Raw genomic sequence first — 27,151 nt, 5'->3', positions numbered from 1 at the left:
CTTTAAAATGCCAGAGTGTAATCACTAGCCAGTTAATTATGTTACAAAAACATAGAAATGATATTTGTGGTGTCAGATCTGGTGTCAAGAAATGAAATTGTTTTTAAGGTACTGAAGAAAGTTTTAAAATCATCTCTCACTGTAATATGTTTTACACCAAGATAAACATTTTCACCTTTTTCTAGGTAAGGAGAAATATATGTTTTTCCTGAAGACTACAACTTTCAAGAAAACTTAAGGTAGTCAGTCATCTGACTGACTGTGATATTCTCGTCTTTCATTAAATTTCTAATTCTGTTATTCCATTGCTTAAATTAAAAGCCTTGGAATTTAAAGAAATTCTAGCTCTGTATGTGCAAAGGCTACCTTTTGTTTTCCATTTTTTTGTGAGTTTCACTAAAACTTCAAGAGGACCTAGGGGGTATCTATCACTTGTGTTTTGTTAGGGGGTCATATTTGTCTCTCCACCATTTTTCCCAGGACTTTTTAAAGTTGTACCCTAAATGCAAAGAGAAAAAGAAAGCAAGACTGTCTCATTTCAACTCACTGATTCTTTAAAGAGAAAAACTGAAATTCAGAAGAAAATGATTACAATTGAGAAAGTAAGTTTTAAGAATGGAATTGAATCACTAAGTAAGTGTTTTGCAGTTTTAAGTTTTTACCCATAGTGTTTTGTTGTATTTTATCTCATTTTTTCAGTTTTGACATATAATCGTAAGATGTTGAAACTGTATAACATGATTTGATATATATACACATTGTGAAAGGATTCCCCTGAGTTAATCAACACATTCATCATCTCACATGTTTACTTTTTTTTTTTTTTGGTGTGAACATTTACATTCTACTTTCTTAGCAAATTTCAATTATACAATACAGTGTTAATTATAGTCACCAAGTTTTACATTAGATCCTCAGACATTTTGTAGGTTTTATAAAAACCTATATGAAAGTTACCAAACTTTTATGAACCTTCCTCTATGGAAAGGGAACCCTTTCCCTGGTGACGACTGTTCTACACTTTGTTTCTATGAGTTCTACTTTTTTTTGGATTTCACATATAAGTGATACCATGCAGTATTTGTCTTTCTCTGTCTGGTTTATTTCACTTAGCATAATGCCCTCCAGTTTCATCCAGGTTGTTGCAAATGGTAAGTTTTCCTTCTTTTTCTAAAGCATACATATTCCATTGTATGTGGGTGTTTGTATATATACATTTTCTTAACCCATAGTATTTTTGATAGATTTATGCTCATTCTTAAAACAAAGTTTAAAGAAGACCTTTCACTTCTTGTTGCAACAAGTCAGATTCTTATTTGTGGCTCAGTGCATTTTTTTAACAGACAATTTTTTTAAAGGAGTTTTAGGTTCACAGAAAAATTGAGTGGAAATTACAGAGATTTTCCATATGCTCCTGCCCTCCCACATATGCATAGCTTCCCCCATTATCTACATCTCTTACCAGAGTGGGACATTTGTTAGAATTGATGAACCTACACATTGACACATAATAATTGCACAAAGTCCACAGTTTACATTAGGGTTCACCCTCGGTGCTGTACATTCTGTGGGTTTGGACAAATGTATAACGATGTGTGTCCACCATTATAGTATCATACAGAGTATTTTCAAGGCCCTAAAAATCCTCTGCGCCCTGCCTATTCAACCCTCCCTCCCCCTGCATCCCAGCAATCACTGATTTTTAATTGCCTATCCACAGTTTTGCCTTTTTCAGAATGTCATATAGTTAGAATCATGCAGTATGTAACCTTTTCAGATTGGCTTCTTTTACTTCGTAATATGCATTTAAGGTTCCTCCATGTCTTTTCATGGATAGCTTATTTATTTTTAGTGCTTTTAGTGCTTTTTAGTGCTGGATCATATGGCAAGAGTATGTTCAGTTTTGTGAGAAACTGCCAAACTGTCTTCCAAGGTGGCTGTACCCATTTTGCTTTCCCACCAGCACTGAATGAGAGTTCCTATTGTTCCACATTCTTGCCAGCATTTGAGGTTGTCAGTGTTTTGGATTTTGGACATTCTAGTAGGTGTGTAATGATATCTCATTGTGATTTTAGTTTCCACTTCTCTAATGATGTAGAATGTGAAACGTCTTTTCATATACTTATTGCCATCTGTATACCTTCTTTGGTGATTTGTCTGCTCAGATCTTTTGCCCATTTTTTAATCAGGTTTTTGTCTTAGTGTTGAGTTTTAAGAGTTCTTTGTATATTTTGGATGACTGCCCTTTATCAGATATGTGTTTTGCAAATATTTTCTCCTAGTCTATGGCTTGTCTTCTTAATCTCTTGACAGTGCCTTTTTCAGAGCAGAGTTTTTAATTTGAACGAAGTCCAGTTTATCAATGATTTCTCTCATGGAGTGGTATCTTAAAAGTCATTGCCAAACCCAATGTCATCTAGATTTTCTTCCAGGAGTTTTACAGCTTTGCATTTTATCTTTGTGTCTATGATCCATTTTGAGTTGTTTTCCTGTAACTGGTATAATGTCTGTGTCTAGATTGAGAGTTTTTATCAGGAATGGGTGCTGGATTTTGTCAAGTGCTTTTTCTGCATCTGTTGATGTGATCATGTGATTTCCTTCTTCTTTAGCCTTCCCTAACCCCAGAGAGTTCCCTTGTGCCAACTTGGGGTCCTTGCTCCCATCACCAGCCCCAGGCATCCACTAATCTACTTTCTATTTCTATAAACTTTTCTTTTCTGGGCATTTCCTACAAATGGGATTATTCAATATGCAGTCTTCTGTCACTTAGCATAATGTTTTTGAGGTTTATCCATGCTGTAGAATGTATCTTTCTTAAAAAAATACAACAGCTGTTTTATAGTTACTATATACTTGTATACCCTTGCTATATATCAGTATAACTATTAATAAATATTTAACTAGGTAGAAAATAAGACTATACACTATTCAAACTCATCTGTCTATAAGAAAGCCATTTTGTGTATTTATTACACATGGAACATGAAGGTTGTTCTACAGATACTCACAGGCTATTGGCTAGTCAATTGACCTGTAAGAATGATTTTTAAAGTATAAAGTTTTACCAATAGAACTATATTTGGAAAATATAGTTATAGCTACACCAATATTGATTTACTTTAACAGAATATAGCAATAAAAAACAAATGAGCAAAACTGCTTCTAGGAGGACACATCATGTTCAGATTTGCATGAGTAACTTCAACTTCCTCCTGAAAATCTAATTAATCTTGTTGAACAAATGGAATACTTAACATCTGATATGTCTAAAAACCAGTTTAAAAGCTCCAAGGCTGCCATCGGTTTCAGGAAAACACCTGAAAGTCACAGAATGTTTATGTATATAAACAACTGTACTTACAAATTATCCTCAAGTCTCTTCAAGGATTCCAAAACTAATGAATGAACACTGTCTAAGGAGCAGGATCCAAAGCAATTTAGGGCTGAAATATATCTAATTTTCATAACCCAGTCATTATGTAGCTTCCTTTTAACGCTGAGAATTACAAGAAAAAAAGGGGGTTATGTTAGACTCACAAACACATCATGTTGAGTTTCTATTTGGTATTTCACTTTTACTTTAACCAAATCGCAGCTCTGAGCTGTGGTAAAGCCTGCATGTGTAACACTATCCTATGCATTATACTTTCAATTGTTTAACTATATGATCGTCGTCATATTTTAAATGAAAACATAAAAGTTTATCATCAGATTTTGAGCTATAGATTCAGAATTAGAGGAATAATCTAGAAGAACCCCAGTCCAATATTGACATGATCATCCTTACCCTACTGAAAAAATTCTTATCATGCAAATGGAGGACTGTGGTTTATATTGTTTTTTATCTTGTATGAGTCAATTCATTTCCATATTTCCCATGAATACATTCAAAACTGAAGAACTAGGAAGTTTATAATCCCAGATCACTGGTAAAGCTGAGGCTAGGATAGCCTTCAAAGTCTTTGTCAAAAGCTTGCTCCTCAGTACACAGGACATTTGAGGTAGAGGTTTAGCACTAGAGTCCAAAACTGCCATAAAATTCTTCTTGTCTTAACCTGGAAGAAGCCATCTTCATGGTATTTTATTTACTCATATTTTATAGTGTATTTGTTTCCTCATCCACAAACACTTATTGAGCACTTATTGTATCCCAGGTACCAAGGACATAAAGATGATTAAGGTAAAATCCTTATCACCAAGTTCCTTAGATTGTAGTTGAGAAATAGACATATTTATAACTCAAGGCAGGAAAGTTCAACAATATTGGATTAAACAGAGTGGGAGTTGGGGGAGATTTCTTTTTTCCATGCCAGATTGTGTTAAATTTTGAACTCTGGATACTGGCTACTTCTTTCTTTAATTTCTACAATGTTTTGCTTCAACACTCAGCTTATATATATATATACACTTTTTAGTCTCAAATAATTTGTCATGTATATAATGATCAGCTGCATGATTAAATCATCTACAAAAGAACCAGTATGAATTAGCATTCATTTAACTGTACTCACATTCCTCAAATTCCTCAGATTCCCCCAATCTCATTTCTAACATATCTGTCTAATGGAAGCAGAGATGGAAAACAGGCCATGGAATTTTCTGACAGGTGACACACATCTCAGTAAAGAGAAGATTCATGTCTCAGCATCTATTCTAAGAGCCTATCATAATTGGAATAAAGTGCTTAATAGTAAATAGAGCAGCACATCACATACTGGGAAACTCCCCCATCAGAGTCTAATACTTTGGCGGAACTAAGTAATACTGCTAATATATGAAGGATGGAAAATGGAGCCAGATAATTATTGTGTCATTCTTAGGGTTCCAGCAATGGGCTAGTCTTAATTCCATTGTAACAATAGATGTAATGAACTTTTAATTACATATTCTATCTCTGGAATAAAATATTTGCTATATTAATAACAAAATATAATACTGTATTTTTCAAAGTTTTCTTCTTATTCTAAAAGGAAAATTTTGTTTGTACAAAATTTAGAAAGTAGAAAACCATAAAGAAGAAAAGAAAAATCACTTCTCTGAAGTTCCAAAGAGAATCATTGTTAACATTTTGGGATATTTACATTCAATATTTTTCTTTCTAAGTAGAAATATGCAGACTTACAAATGGACACATATACATACAGACACATATACATAAATAAAACTGGATTCAATGTACATAAAAAAATAAAAAGTTTTTTACTTAATATTATATTATGAACATTTTCCATATTATTAAATATCTTTCAAAATATAATTTAATGGAGATGCATGGCATTCCCTAATATGGTTATACTATGATTTACTGAATGCCCTTAATGCCTTAAATATTTTTTAGGACTCTGACAAAAATGCAATTTACATATAAATATATTACACATGTATGGACATATTTATAAACTATGTAATTATATTTATAGAATTTATATTATATCACACATTTATATAATACCTGAATTATTTATTTAAATGATTACTTATTTAAATTAATCATTCCCCTATTGTTGTACACTAGATATTTTATTATTAGAAATAATGCTGTGATAATCATACTTATATTTTTAAACACATGGAGATCACAGGTCTCAATGTATAAATGTTTATTAAGGCACCTGATGCATCTGCCCAAATTGCTTTCCAGAAAGAGCTTCAACTCGTACTTTCACCACCAGCAGTATGCGAGAATATCCATCTCACAGCATCATACCCATTTTTAATCTGTTCTAATTTTATGTGAGAAGTTGTATATGATTATAAGTTGTACTTCTTTGATTAATAAAAAGGTTGTATTTAGTATAAAATTTGTATTTCTGCTAATAAAACTAATATATGCCTTACTCTAAAAACTTCAAAAACACTACAATTATAAAGCAGACAATAGAAATCACCCATAACCTCATCAGTTGGAAACTGTTGTTAGCATTCTTGCCTGATGATCAGTTTGAAATGTTTATTGACTGCTGTGTGGGCATGTGTGTGAATTATCTGTTCATCGTCTTTGTCAGTTTTTATCTTGAGAAATTATTGTTTTTTAATTGAATTCTAAAACCTATAAAGATTATTAACCCACTGTCATATTTGTTTATATATTTATCTCAGTTTGTTATTTACTTTCAAAATGTTATCTTTGATGTGTATAGTCAAATCTATCAAACTTTTTCTTGGAGTTCTGTATCCATTGCTTTTATGTTTAGAATCATCTTCCATATTTAAGTACTAGTAAACAGCCATGTATGTTTTTTACATTTTTTTCATGATTTAATTTTTCACTGAACTCTTTAATTCATTCAAGTACCTATAGATTTTCATTGTCAGTAGCATTTAAAATAGGAATTTCAGTTGTTAATTTTCCTGTCTGTCTTCCCTATTATACTGGAAGTTCCTTGAGGTAAAAACCATTTCTTTTTCAGCTTTGTATTTAAAATCTCTACCATAGGGTCTGGCATATTATTTTCACTACATAAATACTTGAACAATGTCTATATTAAAACAATTGGACTATTCCCGTAATACCCTTACCTTTTAAAGTTCTTTGAGTCTAACACCTGATTTTGTAATTTTTTTTTGGATTTTGCCTGCTTGAGTCCAAAGTCATCACTATTTACTGTGAATTTGTTCACAAAACCACCATCGTCCCCCAAGAGGATGTCATCTCGGCAGAGCTGGTCAGGCAGAGACACTACACACACACAGAGGAGGCAATGATCCATAGGTTTTATGACAAAATAGTTTTCCTAGAAACAGAAGAACACTTTTAATAAGTTATTGTGTTGCTCTAAATATCTAAATATTAAATTTAAATATTGCTCTTATTATTTGATAAGATTTTACTTTCTGATGTTTCTCATTTTAGATATTCCCACTGTTAAAGGAACTTGAAAAAAACAAAGTTAACTAAGTAGAAGTTAACGAATTAACTTCTCACTGTGAGCCCAACATTGTGTTTTTGGGTGTTTTGTAGGGAAAAAGTGTGAGGTACCTGTCTGTAGCTCAATAAATAATGAGGTTTTCTGATGTATTACTGTGAATATTCCTTTCTTGAATTCGTAAGGCAATATTAACAGGAAGCATAAAAAAGTTCAGGTGTTAAAAGACCATTGAAATAAAAATGGATGGTAAATAAGAAAATCTAATATCAAAGTCCCAATTACTTTACAAGGAGAAAAATATCCTAACATCTACATTTATCCAGAAATATTCAGCAAGCATTTATCAAGCTGACTCTATACTATTGAACTGGGTTCACTAAGCTATATGGCCATTGTTTTCCTGGAACTTAGTTTCTACCTAAGGGAGAAGAAAAAAATATTAAAAAATTTTTAAATTTGTTTTGTTTCCTATAGAATAAGTGAGACTTGAACATAGTTAGAGGTTCATTCAGTCTTTCGGCAAATATTTATTAAGCACCTACAACATGGCAAGAACCATTCTAGGCATGGGCTTATGGTGATGAACAAAAGTTTCTGACTTTGTGGAGATACTGTCCTAGGTAGGGGAGACAGATGAATTAAACAGATAATTCCAGATAATGGGATGTGCACTTAAAAAAATAAGCCAGAGCTCTGTGATAAAGAGTGACTTAAGAGGTCATTTTGGGTCCCATAGTCAGGGAAGGTGACCTTGGATCTGGGACCTGAATTGGTTGAGAGGAAGATTCAGAAGAGGTTGAAAAGAAGGATCCTAGGAGAAGAGATTAATGTCAAAAAAGATAGAAAGGGAAAAGGCTATGGAGTCTTGTCCTGGACAAGGCAGGAGGGAATGGGGGGTGTCAGATACAGGGGGTGTCAGATATTTTGTCTTTAGAGAGAGGAAGGAAGAAAGAAAGGAAGTAGTGTTGTATTCTTAGTTAAAGCTGTAGGTGGAGGGCTGGAATTTGAAAGAGGACAAGCCTTTTAGACTCAGTATTCTCAGAAACAGGAAGAAGTTCATCTGTCAAAAGGGAAAGGGCTTGAGAAGAATAATGGAATTTTGGAATACTTGCCAGGAGTGGGAAAGTGAGTTGGCAAGAATCAGAAAGAGATTGATAGACGCCACTGAGTGCTCAGGTGAGTCTGCAGACCCTGAATTTGTAGTGATGCCAAATAGTGTGGCTCTGAGTTTTTCTCTAGCAGTGCTTAGCCACTGCAAAGGAGCAAAGAAGGGCTATAGCATCTATCCAAGATTCAAGTTTTGAAGGACAGAGATTTAAGAGATGATCCATCCAGGGGGTAATGTGAGAAGGGAAAGAGGGAAGAAGCAGGGGTACTGACAAGTGGAAGAAGATGCTTTCAATGAACTGGAGGCTTCTATGAGATTGAAAAGCAAGAGTGAAAACAGGAGAGAGCAGGAAGGAAAAGAAGTTGTAATCAAACTATACGATATGAGATAGTGACACATCACATAATAAAATATATTAAGCAAACAGCTGCCTTCTTTAAAATCATCTTGGTATCATTAGTTGGCCAATATTGTGGACAAGAATAGGAAGTTTACTATTTTACTGACACTAGTATGGCACAGAGGAAGGTTAAATTATTTGTTAATCCTCCATGTCCTTCAAAGTCAGCCTGCTTCCTGAGGGCATTTTTTTAATAACCCCAATGCTTAGTGATCTCACCTCTCCCTGAGTACCTGTTCTTTTTTACTGTATAATTTGCTGTACCATTATATTATATATTATGTTTGTTTGTGAGAGTCTTCGAGACTGAGTTTTGTTTGAATGTAGGGAACATTTTCATTACTTCTATATGTCTGCAGATGCTCAATAAATATTGTAAATTGGTTAAGTGGTAACATATCACTAACTGAGGGGGTTAACATTAACATCTGCCCATCAGATTTTTTGCCAGGATTAGGCATTTGATTTTAGTAGTTTTCATGCCAAATGAAGCTGGACTGAAGAGAAAGGCTTTGAACTGGTTAACATGAGCATAACCAAAAATATAATACGTGGATTCAGAGAAAGGTATAAAAGAAGAAAGAAACTAATCATTCTCTCTCAAAAACAAAACAAATTAAACATACACTTAATGGAAAGAACATTCCCTTTTAATTAAGACTCACAGAATATTGATGCTGGACTTGATTATCTTAGTTAAACCCCCTCATTTTATATATGAGGAAACTGATGTTCAATAGAGAAAGTGGGTTGCTCATTTCCTCCCAGTATGGAAAAGACAATCCAATTTCTTTATGTCTCTTGGCACATACCTGGCTGCTCCCTTGAGCTTTATAATCCCAGACAATAATGGTCCTTTCAGTAGTAGCAACAATTCGTTTCAGCTGAGAGAGGTAATCACAACCTGTAATCCAGGAGGTATCCTGATAGAAAAGCATAGAATTGGCATGTTGTGTTTTGGAGTATATTGTGTTTTGTTCTATCACACAATGGTGGCTACCAAAAGAGTAGATTAGTTACATTAGAAGCCCCATTTTGCCCCCTTATTTGCAGAGAAGCCACATAATGTCTCTTCTTCGATGTCTTGAGAAGAGGCTCCCATCTTTTTCCCTTTCACCCTCAGCCTGAGCTTCTCAGCACCATCATCTGGAGAATGGCACAGCTAGTGCCTGGCGCAGCTCCCTGGAAGCACACAGCCACTGACCAAGCAGTCATCCTTATGCACTGTTCTTTTACATGAGAACTCTTCCGCACAGGAACTCAGTGAGACTAGATTTAAGGCACCGATTAAGTGAGTTTTCTGGCCCTGTCCTCATGCTTAAATTTTTTAGCTGGAAAAGACCTTGGTGGTCATCTGGTCAGTGAGTCTGGCTTGTGCTTTCCTAAAGTCACCAGATTGGCATGGCTAGGATCCGTAATATCTCTGACAACACACTACTTTACGAGAACAATGGCTCCCACTTGTGAGTGTCTCCTGTGCCAGAAACTGCTGCCTGTGTTTCAGGCATGCCCTTGAATCTTCTGTAAAACCCGTTAGGAATTTTAAGAAAGTTTGAGAAACGGAGGCTCAGAGACTCCTCTGCATGGCACCCTCAGTGCTTTTAAGTGCATACAAGCAGGGTGAAAGTCAATCATTCTCCGTCTCTCATAAAGCCACGGTGGGATTCTGAGAGCAAGTCACCATAGCTTTACAACATCTGCCACAAGATTACTGTTCCAGTTAGCAACATGGATTAAGTAAATTACAATATTGCACTCAAGCTTTTTATGCTGTTTTCAAGTTTAGAATAAAATGTTTTCAAATAATTTTCACTGGCTATTTCCTTGTTCTCACAACATGGGTTTTGTCTGTTTTTTACTTTCCTCAATAGTGAGCACTTAGAAAAACAGGCGAAGATTTTAAATTGAAGCTTCCAAGGAATAGTCAGTTTCCAGGCAATTCTCTACAATCAAATTAACTCAGAAAGCAAGGTCTGTGTCCTCTTTGCTGTTGCTCAAGGTTTAGTTTGGATCCTAGTCAATAAAAACAAAGCTACAGTCTATGAAAACCTCTTATTCTCAGAGTGTATTCAGGCTCTTCATTGAGATTTTGATTAGTTATGGAGGAACCATCATCAATCAGTTTAACTTAATTAGGAATTTTTTAAAAGTACTTACTGTAACATTGGTGCTGGTCTGAACTCTCATCTATAAGAAAAAGGAAGAGAATAATGATCCCCAGTTGGCACTACAATTAAAGATGAAAATGCTGGCTCTAAAGCAACACGGTATCTCCTTGGTTAATCTCACTTGTCATTTCTACCTTCTGTTAGTCTCCTTGTTCCTTCTGTCTCTGAAAAATCTAGCTATGTAAAATAATGCACTGTTTGCTTTGGGCAAGTTTATGTTTCTGTGGCTTGTCTTTAAGCCTGGTCACTCTGCTCTTAGGCTTAAACTTTATTAGTTATTTTGTTCCTTCTATTTGCAAACTGCCTCACATTCTTTAGCTATTCAGAGCAACCTTTGATACCAAAAATTGGGACTGCAAAATAATACTAACAGCAACGGCAAGAATGGTAAACAGGTCAATATGAATATAGATTGATACAGAAAAAAAATTTTCATTTGAGTTCTCTCTCAAGTTACTGAGATTTAAGAACATTCTATCCAGTGGGCTTTCTCTTTTATTCAATAAATATGTATTGAATGAATATCATATCCTAAGTACTATGCTGGTTGAGAATCATAGATTTATCCAAGCAGAGCTAGTATGTATAACTTGAGCAGCCTCTTATACCCTTAAAGCATGTTAACTGCTCCCAAGGTAAAGGTTAGTGTCTGAAGTATATTAATGACCTAGTTTCTCTTGCATGCTCTAATGGTCTTAGGGAAAGTCTAGAAAGTCTGGCTGCCCAGAAGGATGGCTCATGTGAAAAGGAGAAAAAGTAAATCCAGATTACTAAAACTGTTAGTTGAGGTCATCACAGACTGTCTTTCATCTGAAGAGTTCAAAAATGCTTTTCCAACCGGGACGTTTTTCTAGATGGAAAAAATAAAGCGCTCAAAGAAATTCCTCTTCTATTTCTCTATCTCTATCTTTAGTGGAAGTCACTTGTTTAAAATTCTCTTATCTGCTCTAAAACTTTCATAATCCTTGTAGATACCTTCTGAATTTTTTAAATCTAGCCTTTTTGTAGGAACTTTTATTAGTGACATTTACAGTCTACATCACCAAGCCCTCCAGCGAGCACCATGAAAATCCTTAAATGTATTTATTCTACTTCAGATAGAGCCTAAACTGTGGGTATAAGATATTTTGCATTATTAATGGCTATCTTTTAATAAATTATTCCTCTGACCTACCCTGCCAAATTACTTTTCTCACAAAACGTACCATCCTATTTTTAAGGCATGCAGCATTCAAAATACTATTTATTCCTGGAGTACCAAACCTTTAAATAGAAACAGATGCTGAGCATCTGCATGTTTGTGAGTATACATGTGTGCATCTTTAAGCATGTGTGAATGAGTGTGTGTGTGAGTGTGAGTGTGAGGGAGAGAGAGAGAGAGAGAGAGACATATCTGGAAATATTATAATGCCCTCTCACTTATTTCACATAATCCTGAACTATTTCATTATGAAGATCATAATTTTCCTCCTCACTATTTTTCTTTAGTTACCATGTTAGTTCTATTTTTGAGGAAATAAAGGTAAAAAATGAGAAGGGAATTAATGCATCGAGAAAAGAGTGATGGAGGAAGGTTTTCACACTTAAATGAGGCAAATCCATTTTTATTTTCACATAATTTGTTCATAATTGTAATTGCCAACATTTACTAAGTGCTTACAATGATGTTAAGGGCTTTATGTTGATTAACTCATGTAAACAGCACAGCTACCTAGGGAGGGATATTCTCTGGTCTGGATGAGGAGGAACTGGGGCCTGGAGATAAAAAGTAACATGCACAGCTGGCGGCGTGGAGGCAAAGCCGGTCTCCACACCCGTGCTCAGAATCTTCTGCTGCACCTCTGGGTGCAGGCAACCCTCTCTGACGCAATCCGGCTGCCTGTGATGGAAATCACTGAAAGGCTGAAAATTATTGTTGAAATTTTAATCATGTGATGATTATTTTAAATATATTCTATTTATATAAAGCTTGCCTCTACTTGGAAATAAACTAATAACTGGACCAATTTTTTGATATTTAACACCAAACATTTATTTTCATGGTGAAATACAATATAGATGATATCATCATCCATTCCATGAAAATCTCTCATATTTTGAAAATAGAAGTCCAAAACATAAATTTAGAAAGAAATGACAATAATAGCAATGCCTTAAAATGTTTCCAACATTCATTATCTCATTTGATGTTCACTACAATCCTCTGAGGGAGAGGAGACTGATCCTATTGTCTTCATTTTACAGATATGAAAAAAAGAGATGTGAAAAGATACAAGTTAGCTCATTAAGTTCCCTACTTAACATCTAGGCTGTTAAAATAGAGGAGCTAGAATTTGAGGCTTTTTTTTAACTTCAAGTACAAGGTTCTTGTTGGGACCTCTTTCTTATTACTTGGTAGTATTATGACAAAATCACTTGGCTTGTGAGTTTTTATGATTTTATCTGAGAAATTTTCCAGGATCTTCCTTAATTATGCTGATGCCACATGGTTCAATATGACACCCCAAGGAACAATGCCAAATGCAGTTACCAAAATCTCAAAAACTGCTGTGGGGTTCAGCAAACTCCTCGTTTTAGTAATACTTGGTTTTGTTTTTTGGAATAACTCTGCCATATGGCTATGGTTTCTGCTGCATCTGATACATAGGCATAATGCATAGACAAAACAAAAGAGAGGAAGGAAGGAAGAAAGGAGGGAGGAAAGAATCCAAGCTTTCAAATTACCTGGCTATTAAAGACTGTTATCAATCCTTTCTGAGAAGCTGTTATTAGTAAATCCAACTGAGGAATCTTGACAATGCACTTAATCACATCCCGTCTTCTACTACCTGTCGATGGCACAACACTCATTTCAACTCCTAGCAGTGAAGATCCTAAAAGTCACTTGTTAGTTTTATTAAAGAAAAGAAAAAGGAAACAACCAACTTTTTGCTAGAAAGTCTTTGGTTACTTAAAAATTAAAGTGGAATAAAACCAAAAAATGAGTAACTATTGCTTTTTAATTATCCTTAGAGATAGTAATCTGACGTTATAGTGCTTTCCAACTAAACATGGTGCATGAATTCCCAGAGAAAATGTAAGATCATACCCCACCCCACCTCCATGTGCACATTTCAGAGAATGAGTTTTCCAAATGTCTTTTAGAATCATTTCTATTTTAAGATCTTCAAATCTCAGGAATTCTTTCTTTGAACTATCACCATGTGATTTACACAGAATAAAAACCTAATACTATCTCAGGCTTTCCAGTACAAAAGGATGAAACTACCTTAATACTGTTATTAAGGCTTTTTTTTTTTTTTTTACTTTATGCATTTTGCAAAAAACACTTTCAAGTTTCTTTGCCTATGTGCTGAATGATAAAGCCACACATATTGGGTCTCTTCCCAGGATGATTTAAATCAAGTTTTTATAATTGTAAACTCTTAGAGAGGAAAAGCAAGTGAACAAATCTCATACTCCAGTATTATCCCCCTAATTCATGCATTCTCAACAGAGAAATTATTGTTCCCAAGGGGGTACAAATTGGTTCTTGGGCGGGGTTTGGGGGGTGGCGGTGGTGTGTGAATGAGTTTTACTCTCTGTGTCAAAAGCTCAGATATACGTACAGTACATAGACAGATGCACAGTATATCTGAGGTATTAAAATGTCTGGGGGTCAGGGGGAAGGAGGTTGAGAGGGGATTTGGGATGAGATTAGAAAAAAAGGTCCAGAAGACTCCTTGGAGGGGTCAATAATGAAAAAACAGGCACAGAATATTATCTTATTCCAAGCCACCATCATTCTCTCTGCTTCAACTCCTTCCCCACTATAGACCACTTTTATCACAGAAACCAGAACATTTGAAGGGTAACTCAGGCCAGGCTCTCTCCTCTCTGCAGCCTTCTCACAGCTTTCTGTCTCACTCAGAAGTCTTTAGCATGTCCACAAGTCCTTGGACATCTGTGCCCATGCCACTGTTGCCTCTCTAACCTCATCTTCTACTACGGTCCCCCTACCACTCCACTCCTGCGTGAAGTGTGTGGTTTGCTCTCATATCTCCTTCAGGTTTTCCCCAACTACCCTATTTAAAATCTCTCCAAACCAGCTTCTTCCCATACTCCTGCTTTATTTTTCTCCACAGCCTGCCTACTTCATTATTTTTTCTGTAGCACTTAATTTACTTGTTTGATTTTTTTATTGTCTATCTCTCCGCATTAGAATGTAGACTCCATGACGTCAGGGATTTATGATTGTTTGTTCATTGCTGTGTCCCCAACACTTAGAAAGTTACTTGGCCCACAAAGTACACCTTAACAATTATTTGCTGAGTGAATAAACAAGTTACAGAACCCAACTGCTATCTATAAAGATGCTTTCAAAGTTCTAATTTAGGATGCCAGCAACATGTGTCCCTTACTCACTGGCCACTCTTCACTCAGCGATGACAGAAGCAGGGATAGCTCCCTTGCTTCTGTTCTTTGATGATAGTTCCCATGGAGGGGTCCAGAGGTTAGGCTCTGGTGAGGCGTATGGTTGGGCTAAGGAAGGGTCAAAAACAAGGGTCGGTTTTGCTCACAAAAGACTGGGTTTTTCTTTTTTTTTCTTTTAAGGAACACCAGATTTGACCTAGACTATGCCCTTCATCTCAGAATTTGCTATGAAATGCTGGAGGATGGGGCAGATTCCAGGGTTTGCCTTTCCTCATCCTGGACTTCTCCCTCTCTGTAGGGAAGAAAGGAAAGAAAACCCACATTGTCAATAGTGGAGAGGGAAATGAGTTCCTGGGGTCCAGGTTCAAATTTTAAAACAAATGACATATGTAAACTGGAGAGCTCTTAAGCTGAGGTAACACTCCTCTGTGATTGGCCCAAATTCACAGTTTTAGAGGTGTAGGGTTAAACCTCCATAAGATAATTAAGGGTGAGAGCATGGGAAAGAGTTCTAATAAGTGAAAACTTGAAAATTCAATTTTAAGAATATTTATTTTTTAAAATGTGATCCATTTGGTACCAAAGCATGCATTATTGAGGTGACATTGTAGAGAGCTTTAACTTGAGATCTGAACCTCTTCAGGAAAATGGGAATTTCCCCCCCTAACATTCCCTACTTAGTGTCCTTCAGAGCAATGATATTTCCAACTCAACTGCAAGTTTCTTCTGATATTGCATTCGAAACTGTCACTCCCCTTTCTTGTTATAAAGTATTGATCAAGTAAATAAGATGAAAAACGGTTTAATGGAAATGTTATATTCCCAATATTTATTTTTGAGAAAATATTAAAACCCACATTAATCTGTTAAGGAAATTTAAATTATCACCTGAAATTACAACTCGTTGTTTTCTAGAAACGAGGAAAACCAAATTTTCTTCATCCATTTGGGAAGTAAGAGAATCTTCTTCAGAGGAGAAGTATCCAAAGATCTAAAATCCCAAACAACACATATAAACATGCTAATATCTCAGAAATGGCTGTAAAGTAAGAGATTTAATGTTGGTTGAATTTGGAGTCTTAATTTGGATTAACAACACCTTGATTTATAAATATTAAGGGGTTCTGATATAAATATCAGAAGGCAGTTTAATGTATTCAACATACCGCATGCTGCTGGTGCATGATTTTTGAGCAGTCATTGATTTTTCTTTCCAATAGATAAACTGATGTACTGGGCTGGTGTCCTTGCTCAGACTGATAGTTCAATTAGGAGCTGGCACTTGTTTGGAAATCAAATCAGCCTCCATCAGACAGGGTCTCAGCTGAGAATCCTGACAATGAATTTGGCCACTCTCAAATAACTATTCCTACCCATTTTCCATAAATCTTCCTGGACAACATTTTTCATTCCTTTTTAGGGGGAATTTTGGAATTTTACTCTTTCAAATCCTATCCTCCAGGTGCTGCATGAAAATTAATTACTATGAAAGGATATCTTGAAGTAAAAAAGTGCATTTTATTTGTGAATAAATTGTCAGATTATGTAATTCCAAGGAATTTGAACAATAAGATAGCTGTTTTTCAGTTGTCTATGAATAAGCAGAAATAAAGTCCTTAGAAGTTAATGACACGCTGTATTTCTTGTAAACTTGAGACTAGTTGGTGCTTGGTAGTGAATGAACAGAATGAGCTTCTGAAATTCAAGTGTGCATGCGAACCACTGGGATCCTACTAAAGTGCAGTTCTGACTCATAGGCCTGGGAGTATGCATTTCTAAGAAGCTCCCCATGAGGGACCACACTTTCCATATAAAGGACCTAGTGACTAAATGAGTCAATTGAAAATAAATCAAAACCAACTATATATCAGTTTGTTTTAATAACATTTGTCTATTTTGATGCTAGACGATGGCTTAGCATTATGTGTTAACATGTCCTTTCATCAGTTGGTTTACAAATGTTACTACTTCCTCCTTTACATTCTCCCACATCCAAACCTAACAACATAAACCAACTGCCTTAATAATTTCCTACAATTAGATTTCATTCTTTGGGAAGATCAAGATTATCAAAGACTCTCTTGTATTTTCCATTTTTCTTCCCACCAGCAAAAGCAGTATTCAATTAAAAGCTTAAGTAATTTATTATCTTCTCAGAAAATGCTGCTAATTTTCCATGAGTAGAGAACCTCTGCATTTAGTATCTAATTACCTCTGAAGGACTGAGAAAAGAGAAAGCAGAGAGCTTTCAATAGATCTCTGTTGGAGCAGACAGGAATCTTTTGTCCCTGCAACTTCCTGTCATCACTCATTGATGCATTACCCAGTTAATAGACGTGCATTGATCTGCAACTTAGCCCTTGTTGGGGCCCAGAGTAGGCCAACCCAAAATGTGCCCCAGTGGCATATCGATTATTATGAATTAAAGTTACTTAAGAAACAGCCAACACAAGAGGGACACTCTGATCCTCCTGTCTCCCTGAAAGCAGGAAATAAAGCTTTTGTGTGAAAGGTACAGTCCTTTTCACTTTCACATGAAAGGATGTACCAGCCTGCATCTAGAGGTAGAAGGGACACCCTTATTGCCAAAGACAGAGAATTTGTGCCGAGAAGGGAGAAGCCTATATAAACAAACCTTGTTATTTCTTTAATTTACTACCCCAAGCCCAAACTCTGTAATATTCTTTACTAATGGGCACCCCACACCTAAATTTCTTTGTCCTCTCAATTCCTCACAAATTTATTGTTTCTTTGTCTAAAAAGTACAAAATGCTGCCTGCTTTGGCCACTTCTTAGATCCTATTTCTGTGGGACATCCATGTGCATAAATTAAAATTTGTTTCTTTTTCTCATGTTAATCTGTCTTGTGTCAATTTTATTGTTAATCCCAGTCACAAGAACTCAAGAGGAGTAGAGGGGAAAATTTCCCCCTCTCCAACATTCTGTATCATTTTTTAAAAAATTTTATTGAAGTATAGTTGACTTACAATGTTGTGTTAATTTCTGCTGTACAGCAAAATGACTCAGTTATACATATATATTCTTTTTCGTATTCTTTTCCATTCTGGTTTATTACAGAATATTGAATATAGTTCCCTGATATTCTGTATCATTTGAACCCACAATATGGCCTTATGGCAAGAGCATGCACTGTGGAATCAGACAGTCCAGGGTTTGAGTTCAGGCTCTCCAACTGACTGGTACTTAGAACTTGGATAAATACATTTAGCTCCTTAAGTCTCAATTTTCTCATCAGCAGAATAAAAGGTCAAATTTCTGAGGGCTTTATTTAATGGTTGTTAAATGATGTAACGTGTGTAGAGCATTTCGCACTGTGTCTGGAATATAATAATTGCTTTTAAAATATTAGCTATAATTATCATTAGAAAGCCTAGATTAAGAAGGCCTCATGGAAGAGAGGGAAAAAATCATAAATTATATCAAGACCATAACCACTAATGAGAAAATTAGGCTCTCTCTGGAGATAGTACTTTAAAACTGTCAGTCCACTTGGGGATGGAAACGTTTCTTCTAAAAGAAAAAAACTAGTCAGACGGGTACTGCAGTAAATTGATGTGTGCGGAACCTCACTGGGAAAGATTTATATGAGTCCTCAGCCAGTCAGAACTAAGAGGGAAATTCAGCCTCTTGCCCTTCCTCATTTATCAGGTCCCTTCAGCCTTCACTTCCTTTCTTACTCAGTTTAGAGTCTGTGGTCTGTCACTTCAATTCCACATTTTCACAATCCTCCGTCCTTTTCTACCACTGCATTGGCCTGGCAGGAAACCCAACTCCTAGTTGGGTGCCAGGAAGCCAACTGCTTGTGCTCCTTGCACCCCAATTACTGTGGCTGATCAGCCACAGGAAAAGTCTCCCAGCCCTACGGATGGGGCCACGAATCATCACGAGCTCCAGCCTCCTGGGGCTTCAGTGCAGCCCAGCCATCATCCCGTGGTCCCCTGGGTGATCTTGTATTACATTTTGTCCACAAAAGCAGTGTCAAACCTTCTCCAGTCTTATCAAACATGTGCTCCTTGTTACTCTTAGCAGCTGGCCTCATTTCCTACTTCAGGTGATAGTAGAAGTCTCCAGACAAGAGCTCTCTTAGCATTTCCTGCCACCCTATTCAAAAATTAACCTGGTTTTGGATTCATTCTTTCTTCTCTTCTCCCTTTTAAAGGAAGATGCGTTTCTCCTTTCCTAGACTCATCCCTCCACGTATTCTTTGCAACTCGTCCCCTTTCATCTTCAGAGCTTGGCTCTTTTTTTCCCTCAGTATCTTCTATCTCTCCCTTTCTACTGCCTTCCTTTCAGCATGCTGGAATCTCTCTCATCTTAAAAACAAAAATACAGCAAACCTTCCAAAGGCAATTATAATTATAGATCATAGCCCTTAGTCCTTTTCTTGCTTTTCTCTTCTCCAGGTTCCTACTCCCAATATTGCAACCTCCTTCCATTGCTGTTAAGTTTGGATTCCTCTTGTAGCTACATTTTGCTTTTTGCTGGTTGTAACAACAGACACACTCTTTCTGATCTTTGACAGTCTCCCCTCTGTATTAGTTTCCTATTGCTATGGAAGCAAATTACCACAAACAAAGTGTGTTAAAACAACACTCATGTATTAGCTCATAGTTCCACGGGTTAGAAGTCCAACATGTGTCTCAAATGGCAAAATCAAGATGTCAATAGAGACGCATTCTTTACTGAAGGCTTGGGGAACAGTCTGCTTCTAAGCTCATTCAGGTGCTTGGCCCGAAGTCCTCATTTCCTTGCTGGCTGTCAGATAGGTAAGGGGCTGCCCTTACCTTTTAGAGGCCTCTCTTCAGTCCTACTACATGGGCCCCTGCATCTCAGCACAAGCAATGGTACTTAAATTCTCCACATTTAAAATCTTCTTCTGCCTTCTTCTCTTTTTAAGGACTTATGTGATTACATTGGGCCCACCCAGATAATCCAGGACAATCTCCCTATCTTAAGGTAACTAATTAGTTGTCTTAATTGCAACTGCAAAGTCCCTTCACAGCAGTACCTAAATTACTTTGATATTTGATTGGATAACCGGGGGACAGGAATCTTGGGGCGGGTAGCTGGGGTGGGGGGCACCTTTCTAGCATTCTGCCTATCACATCTTCCTTTTATAAATGCAATTCAGTACAATAAGTTATTTGTGCAAAGTACAACAAAAACACCAATATTAGCAGCCAATTTAACCTCAGATAATAGTGTGAGAGAATTTTCAGATAATAATGTGAAATGACAAAGGGAATTAATATTTCTGTGTTAATGTCCTCTTTGCAAGTTCAAAACTGTCCACTGGGCACCTTTGCTGCCTGCCCAGATGGCACATCAGCCATGCAATCTGTCATATATGTGGTTTACAGTCACATCTATGATAGGTGCCATTCTGTACAACATCTGCTCTTATGGAAATCATACATTTTGCTATTTTTAAGCTTATAGTGACACAATACTACAATGCTTATCATAAACAATTTCCAAAGAACACTAAAAACATCAAATTACTAAAATTTATTGAGGAAAAATTTAAGAGATATTATACCAGATAAACTCCTTCCAAAGAGACAGCTAAAGTTATTACATTTTGAAAGGAAATGTTTCAAATAATGTTTTTAAAGAGGAGAAAATATCTCCTTTCTTGTGATGGGCTATAGCCATGGATCTCAAATTTCTCTTTCAGCAGTTTAAATTTCAGTCTAGTAATTGTGACATGCTTAGAGTATTTTATGACTATTAATGATGCTTTAGAGTATTAATTTTCTTTTAACTCTGTTATTTAAAGGGCTTGCTCCACACATTAAGTGATCCATCTTTTTAACTACACTTTTTTTTTAGGATTACATAAGGAACACATGTTCAATGTAGAATATTTGGAGAAAATAAAAAGCAGAGGAAAATAAAAATCAGTAGGCAACTCATTTTTTAACCTATCCTGGAGCATTCTTTTCACATTTTTGAAGTCAGCAAATAGTTTTAGATTTATAGTAGTTCATTTTAAATTCACGTTGGGGGAACACAACTATAGACATCCCAGATGGTGCTATATGGCTCTTCTTTGAATTAACTGGGTGTGCTCCTGGAAGGAACATGTTTATGAATTGCCCACTGGAAATTTAGACTAACACACTATTGTAGGAAAAGAAGATTATATCAATACCAGAATCTTCTACTGACTGGCTTTATAAATTTAAGACAATCACATTTCTTTAGACCTCTTTACATCTAATTTCTCTCACTATAAATTAAAGTGGCAGGTCCAGATGATACTTTAGTTGAGTTCTAAGGTTTCATTATTCTATAAATATCAATTTTTTCAAGTACATTTGCATCTAAAACCTAGAAAAAGAAAGTGTACCTTTTTGTGTCATTGCTACAACAAAGAGATTTATATCCACAATCAGGTTTGTATGTTTGTGCCAGACTTCAAAAGAATAAACCTATTTTGTATTACCTGATAAGATTGACTGGCCGATAAAAAACAGGTAATCCATACTGAAATGAAATTAGTCTTCCAGCACTGAATTTCCATTTTACGGATGACAGATCTGAAGCCCAGAAAGGCTAGGTCACACAGCTTGAAATAGAAATGCCCCTTAGGAGCACTGGCACAGATAGTTTGTGAGGAAAATGACAGAAAAATAAAAAAAGAAACTTCCTGCACCAATTTTTCAAAGTTATTCTTCATATACATACAGTGTGCCAGAGGCTGGTCACAAACTTTTCTAAAACTTGCATATAATTTATAGGAACCCAAGGGATGTAACAGGATAATGTAATTTGAAATTGCTGGATAGAGAGGGAGAAAATCTCAACTCCAAGACCGAAACCAATTTTTTTGTGTGGCTTTAGACAAGTCAGTTAACCTTTCTGTGCTTCATTTTCTTCCTCTTTATTATTGCAATAACATTATCCTCCATAATATACATCATGGGACTGTTGTGAAGATTAAATGAGAACATACATGGGAGGTTTTGGGACAAAAAGTAATATGGTCATGATGTTCTAGCTGAAAAGGGAAAGAGAAGGAGAAAAAGAAGGAATGGATGAGGGAGAGACTGAGGCTCAATTTCCTCATCTACACAATGAAAAGTCTGAATTTAGGTTTTTTTGTTGTTGTTTTTGTTTTTTGGGGTTTTTTTGTTTTGTTTTTTTGCAAGGACAAGAAAGTGCTTTATTTATTTACAGTAACAACAAAAATTTGTAACATAATTATCTTTCCTCAAAACAGATATCCCTACAAAATACACAGAGGCCAAATTCTCAGCTGATGTAGAATTCCATGTAAAAATGAACTATACTGTGTCTCATTTGTTGTCATTATGGGACATTTTTAGAGCATTGATTTCCTGAATCTAAGTGTGTAACATAATATAAACAGACTTATGTAACTTCCTGAAAGGCATAAATTATTGATATTGACATGAATCATTTGTTATACACTCATTTTTGCATTTTTAGTGGTCTGAAACTATTGCATTAGAAATTCAAGCACACAAACCACGGAAGGAAGGAAGGAAGGAAGGATGGAAAGAAGGATGGAAGGAAGGAAGGAGGGAAGGAAGGAAGGGAGGGAGGGAGGGAGGGAGGGAGAGAGGGAGGGAGGGAGGAAAAAAGGAAGGAAGAAAGAAAGAAGAGAGAAAGAAAAAAAAATCTCATAAGCTCAGCAATCAGAAATCATTCTCTTTGATGTATGAAACTTGTACCCCAGTAACCCCTTTTCATGTCTATCATGACCTAATTTAGATGTTTTCATATATATTTTGCTTTCATATTTTCTCTTTTGATGTCATAATTAAGTATAGATCTAAGTAAAAACCATACTTTTACTTTTCATTTCTTGCAAAAAAAGAACATGCTTCAGAAACATACTCCACAGTAGAATCTTCATGCTCATCTACAGGTGTCCAAGGCTTTGTTATTGCTCACCAGAAGTTTGTTAGAGTTTTTCAGTTAACATAAGCAACCTAAAATATTTATAAGAATTATCAAAAATACAAGGTTGTATTGAAATTCAATTACTGGTGTGCTGGGCTATGTATTAGTTTAGCTGTGTTAATTCCAAAAATCAGTTTTATTGTAATTCTATTAATTTTTTTTCTTCCAGTTTTAGAGATATAATTGACATACAGCACTGTATAAGTTTAAGGGGCACAGCATAATGATTTGACTTACATGCATCATGGAATTATGACCTAAATACGTTTAGTGAGCATCCATCATCTCATGGATATAAAATTAAAGTAGAAAAAATATTTTTCCTTGTGACGAGAACTCTTAGGGTTTGCTCTCTTAACAACTTCCATATGTAACCTACAGCAGTGTTCATTATATTTATCGTGTTGTACATTACATCCCTAATACTTCTTCATCTTATAACTGGAAGTTTGTATCTTTTGACCACTTTCAGCCAATTCTCCCTACTCCCACCCCCACCTCAGTAAACACAAATCTGATATCTTTTTCTATGAGTTCTGTTTATTTGTTTTTGAAGTATAAATGACCTACAACACTATGTTAGTTCCTGGTACACAACATAGAAATTCAGTGTTTCTACACATTTCAAAACTATAACCATGATAAGTCTATTTGTCATCTGCCAACATACAAAGATATTATATAATTATGACTATATTCCCCACACTGTATAATTCATACCTGTGGTTCACTTATTTTGTAACTGGAAGTTTGTATCTCTTCATCTCCCTCACCTATTTCTCACCTCCCCCCACAGCCCTCCCCTCTGGAAACCACATGTTTTTTCTCTGTATCTATGATTCTGTTTCTATTTAGTTATATTTGTTCATTTGTTGAGTTTTTTAATTCCACATATAAGTGAAATTGTACAGTATTTGTCCTTCTCTGTCCTGGAGAATGTTCCATGTACACTTGAAAAGAATGTGTATTCTTATATAAAGTAGATAAACAATGAGGACCTACTGTATAGCACAGGGAACTATATTCAATATCTTGTAATAACCTATAATGGAAAAGAATCTGAAAGAATATATATATATATATATATATATATATATATATATATATACATGAATCACTTTTCTGTATACCTGAAACATTGTAAATCAACTATACTTCAATTTAAAAAATAAAATAAAAAGTTGCAAAAATTTTAAAAAAGAATGTGTATTCTGCTTCCTTTTTATGGAATGTTCTATATAGACCTATTAAGTTTATCTGGTCTAATGTGTCATTTAAGACCAATGTTTCCTTACTGACTTTCTGTCTGGATGATCTGTCCATTATTGTAAGTGGGGTGTTAAAAGTCTCCTACTATCATTGTGTTACCGTCAATTTCTCCCTTTATGTCTGTTAATCTTTGCTTTATGTATTTAGGTGCTCCTATGTTGGGTATGTATATATTTACAACTGCTATAACTTCTTGTATTTATCTCTTGATCATTATGTAATGACCTTCTTTGTCTCTTGTTACGGTTTTGTTTTAAAGTCTGTTTTGTCTAGGTATTGCTCTACTGGCTTTCTTTTCATTTCATTTGCATGGAATATCCTTTTCCATCCCCTCACTTCCAGTCTATGTGTATCTTTAGATCTGAAGTGAGTCCCTTGTAAGCAGCATATATTTTGATCTTGTTTTTGTATCAATTCTATATCTTTTGATTGGAGTATTTATATTTATAAATAAATATAATATACACTTTTTTTATATTTTATACTTTATAAATATAAATACTTTTATTTAAAGTAATTATTGATAGATATGTATTTATTGCCATTTTGGTCATTGTTTGGGGGTTGTTTTGTAGGGGTTTTGGTTCCGTTTCTTTTTTTTTTTTTTTTTTTTTTGATCTCTTGTTATCTGATGACTTCTTTAACATTACCTTTGAATTACTTTCTCTTTTTTGTGTATGTATCTATTATAGATTTTTGGTTTGTGGTTACCCAAACCACGTGAGGTTTATATGTAGCAATCTATATCTATATCCAGATAGCTAGACAGATATGTTATTATTTTAAGTTATTGATCTCTTAAGTTTGAACACATTTTAATAACCCTGCATTTTTACTCCCCCTCCCAAGTTTACTGTTTTTGGCATCCTATTTTACATACTTTTGTTTTGGGTATCACTTAATTACTTATTGTGTATAGAGATGATTTTACTATTTTTGTCTTTTAACCTTTCTGTTACCTTTATAAGTGGTTGATCTAGTACTTTTGCTGCATATTTGCCTTTTCCAATGAGATTTTTTCCGTTTGTAATTTTCATATTCCTAGTTGTGCCCTTTCCTTTCTACTTAAAGAAGTCCCTTTAATATTCCTCGTAAAGCTGGTTTTGTGTTGCTGAAAGTTTTTAGCTTTTGCTTGTCTTTTTTCTCTCCTTCAGAGCTGAACAATAGCCTTGCTGGGTAGAGTATTCTTGTTTGTAGGTTTTTCCCTTCATCACTTTAAATATGTTGCATCATTCCCTTCTGACCTGCAGAGCTTCTGCTGAAAAGTCAGCTGATAACCTCATGGGAGTGGCCTTGTGGGTAACTTGTTGCTTTTCCCTTGCTGCTTTTAGTATTCTCTCTCAATATTTAATTTTTGCCATTTAATTACAGTGTGTTTTGGTATGGTCCTCTTTGGGTTGATCCTGTTTGGGACTCTCTATGCTTCCTAGACCTGGATGTCTGTTTCCTTCCCCAGGTTAGGAACGTTTTCAGCTATTATGTCTTCACATATGTTTTCTGCCCCTTTCTCTCTTCTCCTTTTGGGACCCCAATAATGCAAATATTAGTACACTTGTTGTCTCAGAAGTCTCTTAAATTGTTATCATTTTTTAAATTCTTTTTTCCTTTCAGCTTGAATGATTTCTACCACTCTGTCTTTCAGTTTGCTGAACATTCCTCTGTATCATCTACTCTACTGTTGATTCCTTTTAGTGTATTATTAATTCCAATTGTTGTGTTTTTCATCTCTATTTTGTTCTTTGTATTTTCTAACTCTTTGTTAAACTTCTCACTCTGTTCATCCAACGTTCTGCCAAGTTCTTTGATTATCATTATGATCATTACTTTGAACTTTTTATTGGGTATATTATTTCCACTTCACTTAGCTCTTCTCAGGTTTTATCTTGTTCCTTTGTTTGGAACATATACCTCTGTTGCCTCATTTTGCTCTGTTTATATTTCTACGTATTTTGTAGGTTGGTTATATTTCCCAGTCTTGGAGAAGTGGACTTATGTAGGGAATATCCTATAAGGACCAATAGCACATTCCTCTCTGGTCATCAGAGTATATGCTCCAGGGGTACCCTCTATGTGGGTGGCATGGGTCATTCTGTTGTGACAGGCTGTCTACTGTGGCTGCCTCCCAATCCAGTTAGTTGCCAGGCCCTGCCTTGTGTAGAGGCTGCCAGCCACTGGTGGGTGGCTGGGTCCTGTCTGGCTGGCTTTAAGGACTTAATGGTCCTGGGGTTGGTATTCACCTACTTGTGGGTTGGGTTGTGGCCCAGGGGCTCCCAGGCTTGGTGTCTGCCCACTGGTGGGTGAGACTGGGCCCTGGGTCTAGTGCTGACACACTGGTTGACAGAGCTGGGTCCTGGGGTCTCTGGCTGAGAGACCTGGGGTTCCCAGAGTTTGTGTTCACCCATTGGTGGGTGAGGCTGGGTCCGATGGCTGGCTGTGGGGTCCCAGGGGTCCTGGGGCAAATGCTATCCAACTGGTGGGTGAGGCCATGTCTTGGGTCCTCTGGTGGGAGGGGCTGAGTCCTGGGGCAGCTGACATCTCAGGGGGTCTTATGGCAGCTGACCTGCTGGTGGGTGGGGCTGGGTCCCTTCCCAGCTAGCTGCTTGGCCTGGGGCATCCCAGGACTGGTGCCAACTGGCTGGTGGACAGGACAGGTCCTGCTAACAAGCTAGAGGAAGGATTCCAAAATGGCACTTGTTAGCACTAGTGTCTTCCTTATAGTATGAGTTCCCAAAACTGTCTGCTGCCCATGTCTATGTCCCCTCAGTGAGTCCCAGCTGCATCCTGCCTCTCTGGGAGGCTCTCCAAAATCAGCAAGTGGTTATGACCCGTGCTCTTTTCACATTACTTCTTCTGTCCAGGGTCTCATAGTGTGTGAGATTTTATGTGTGCCCTTTATGAGTGGAGTCTTTATTTCCCACAGTCCTCTGGCTCTCCTGAAAGTAAGTCCCACTGGCCTTCAAAGGCAAATATT

General features: G+C 36.1%; 1 protein-coding gene across 1 annotated transcript in view; it reads right to left on the bottom strand.

Moving 5' to 3' along the window:
• WDR64 (WD repeat domain 64) overlaps positions 1 to 27,151 on the bottom strand; it is a 152,668-nt gene that overhangs the window by 115,869 nt on the left and 9,648 nt on the right. Inside the window, exons 3-8 of the mRNA XM_059940747.1 lie at positions 15,847 to 15,949; positions 13,270 to 13,373; positions 10,535 to 10,564; positions 9,190 to 9,300; positions 6,520 to 6,734; positions 3,362 to 3,496 (exon numbers count right to left, since the gene is read on the bottom strand). Of these exons, the coding sequence (XP_059796730.1) occupies positions 3,362 to 3,496; positions 6,520 to 6,734; positions 9,190 to 9,300; positions 10,535 to 10,564; positions 13,270 to 13,373; positions 15,847 to 15,949 (698 nt within the window). The remainder of the gene's footprint in view (positions 1 to 3,361; positions 3,497 to 6,519; positions 6,735 to 9,189; positions 9,301 to 10,534; positions 10,565 to 13,269; positions 13,374 to 15,846; positions 15,950 to 27,151) is intronic.

The sequence above is a fragment of the Balaenoptera ricei genome, chromosome 1 (genome assembly GCF_028023285.1).
Source record: "Balaenoptera ricei isolate mBalRic1 chromosome 1, mBalRic1.hap2, whole genome shotgun sequence".
In the NCBI taxonomy this organism is placed as follows: domain Eukaryota; kingdom Metazoa; phylum Chordata; class Mammalia; order Artiodactyla; family Balaenopteridae; genus Balaenoptera; species Balaenoptera ricei.
This window is presented reverse-complemented; position numbering and strand designations above follow the sequence as displayed.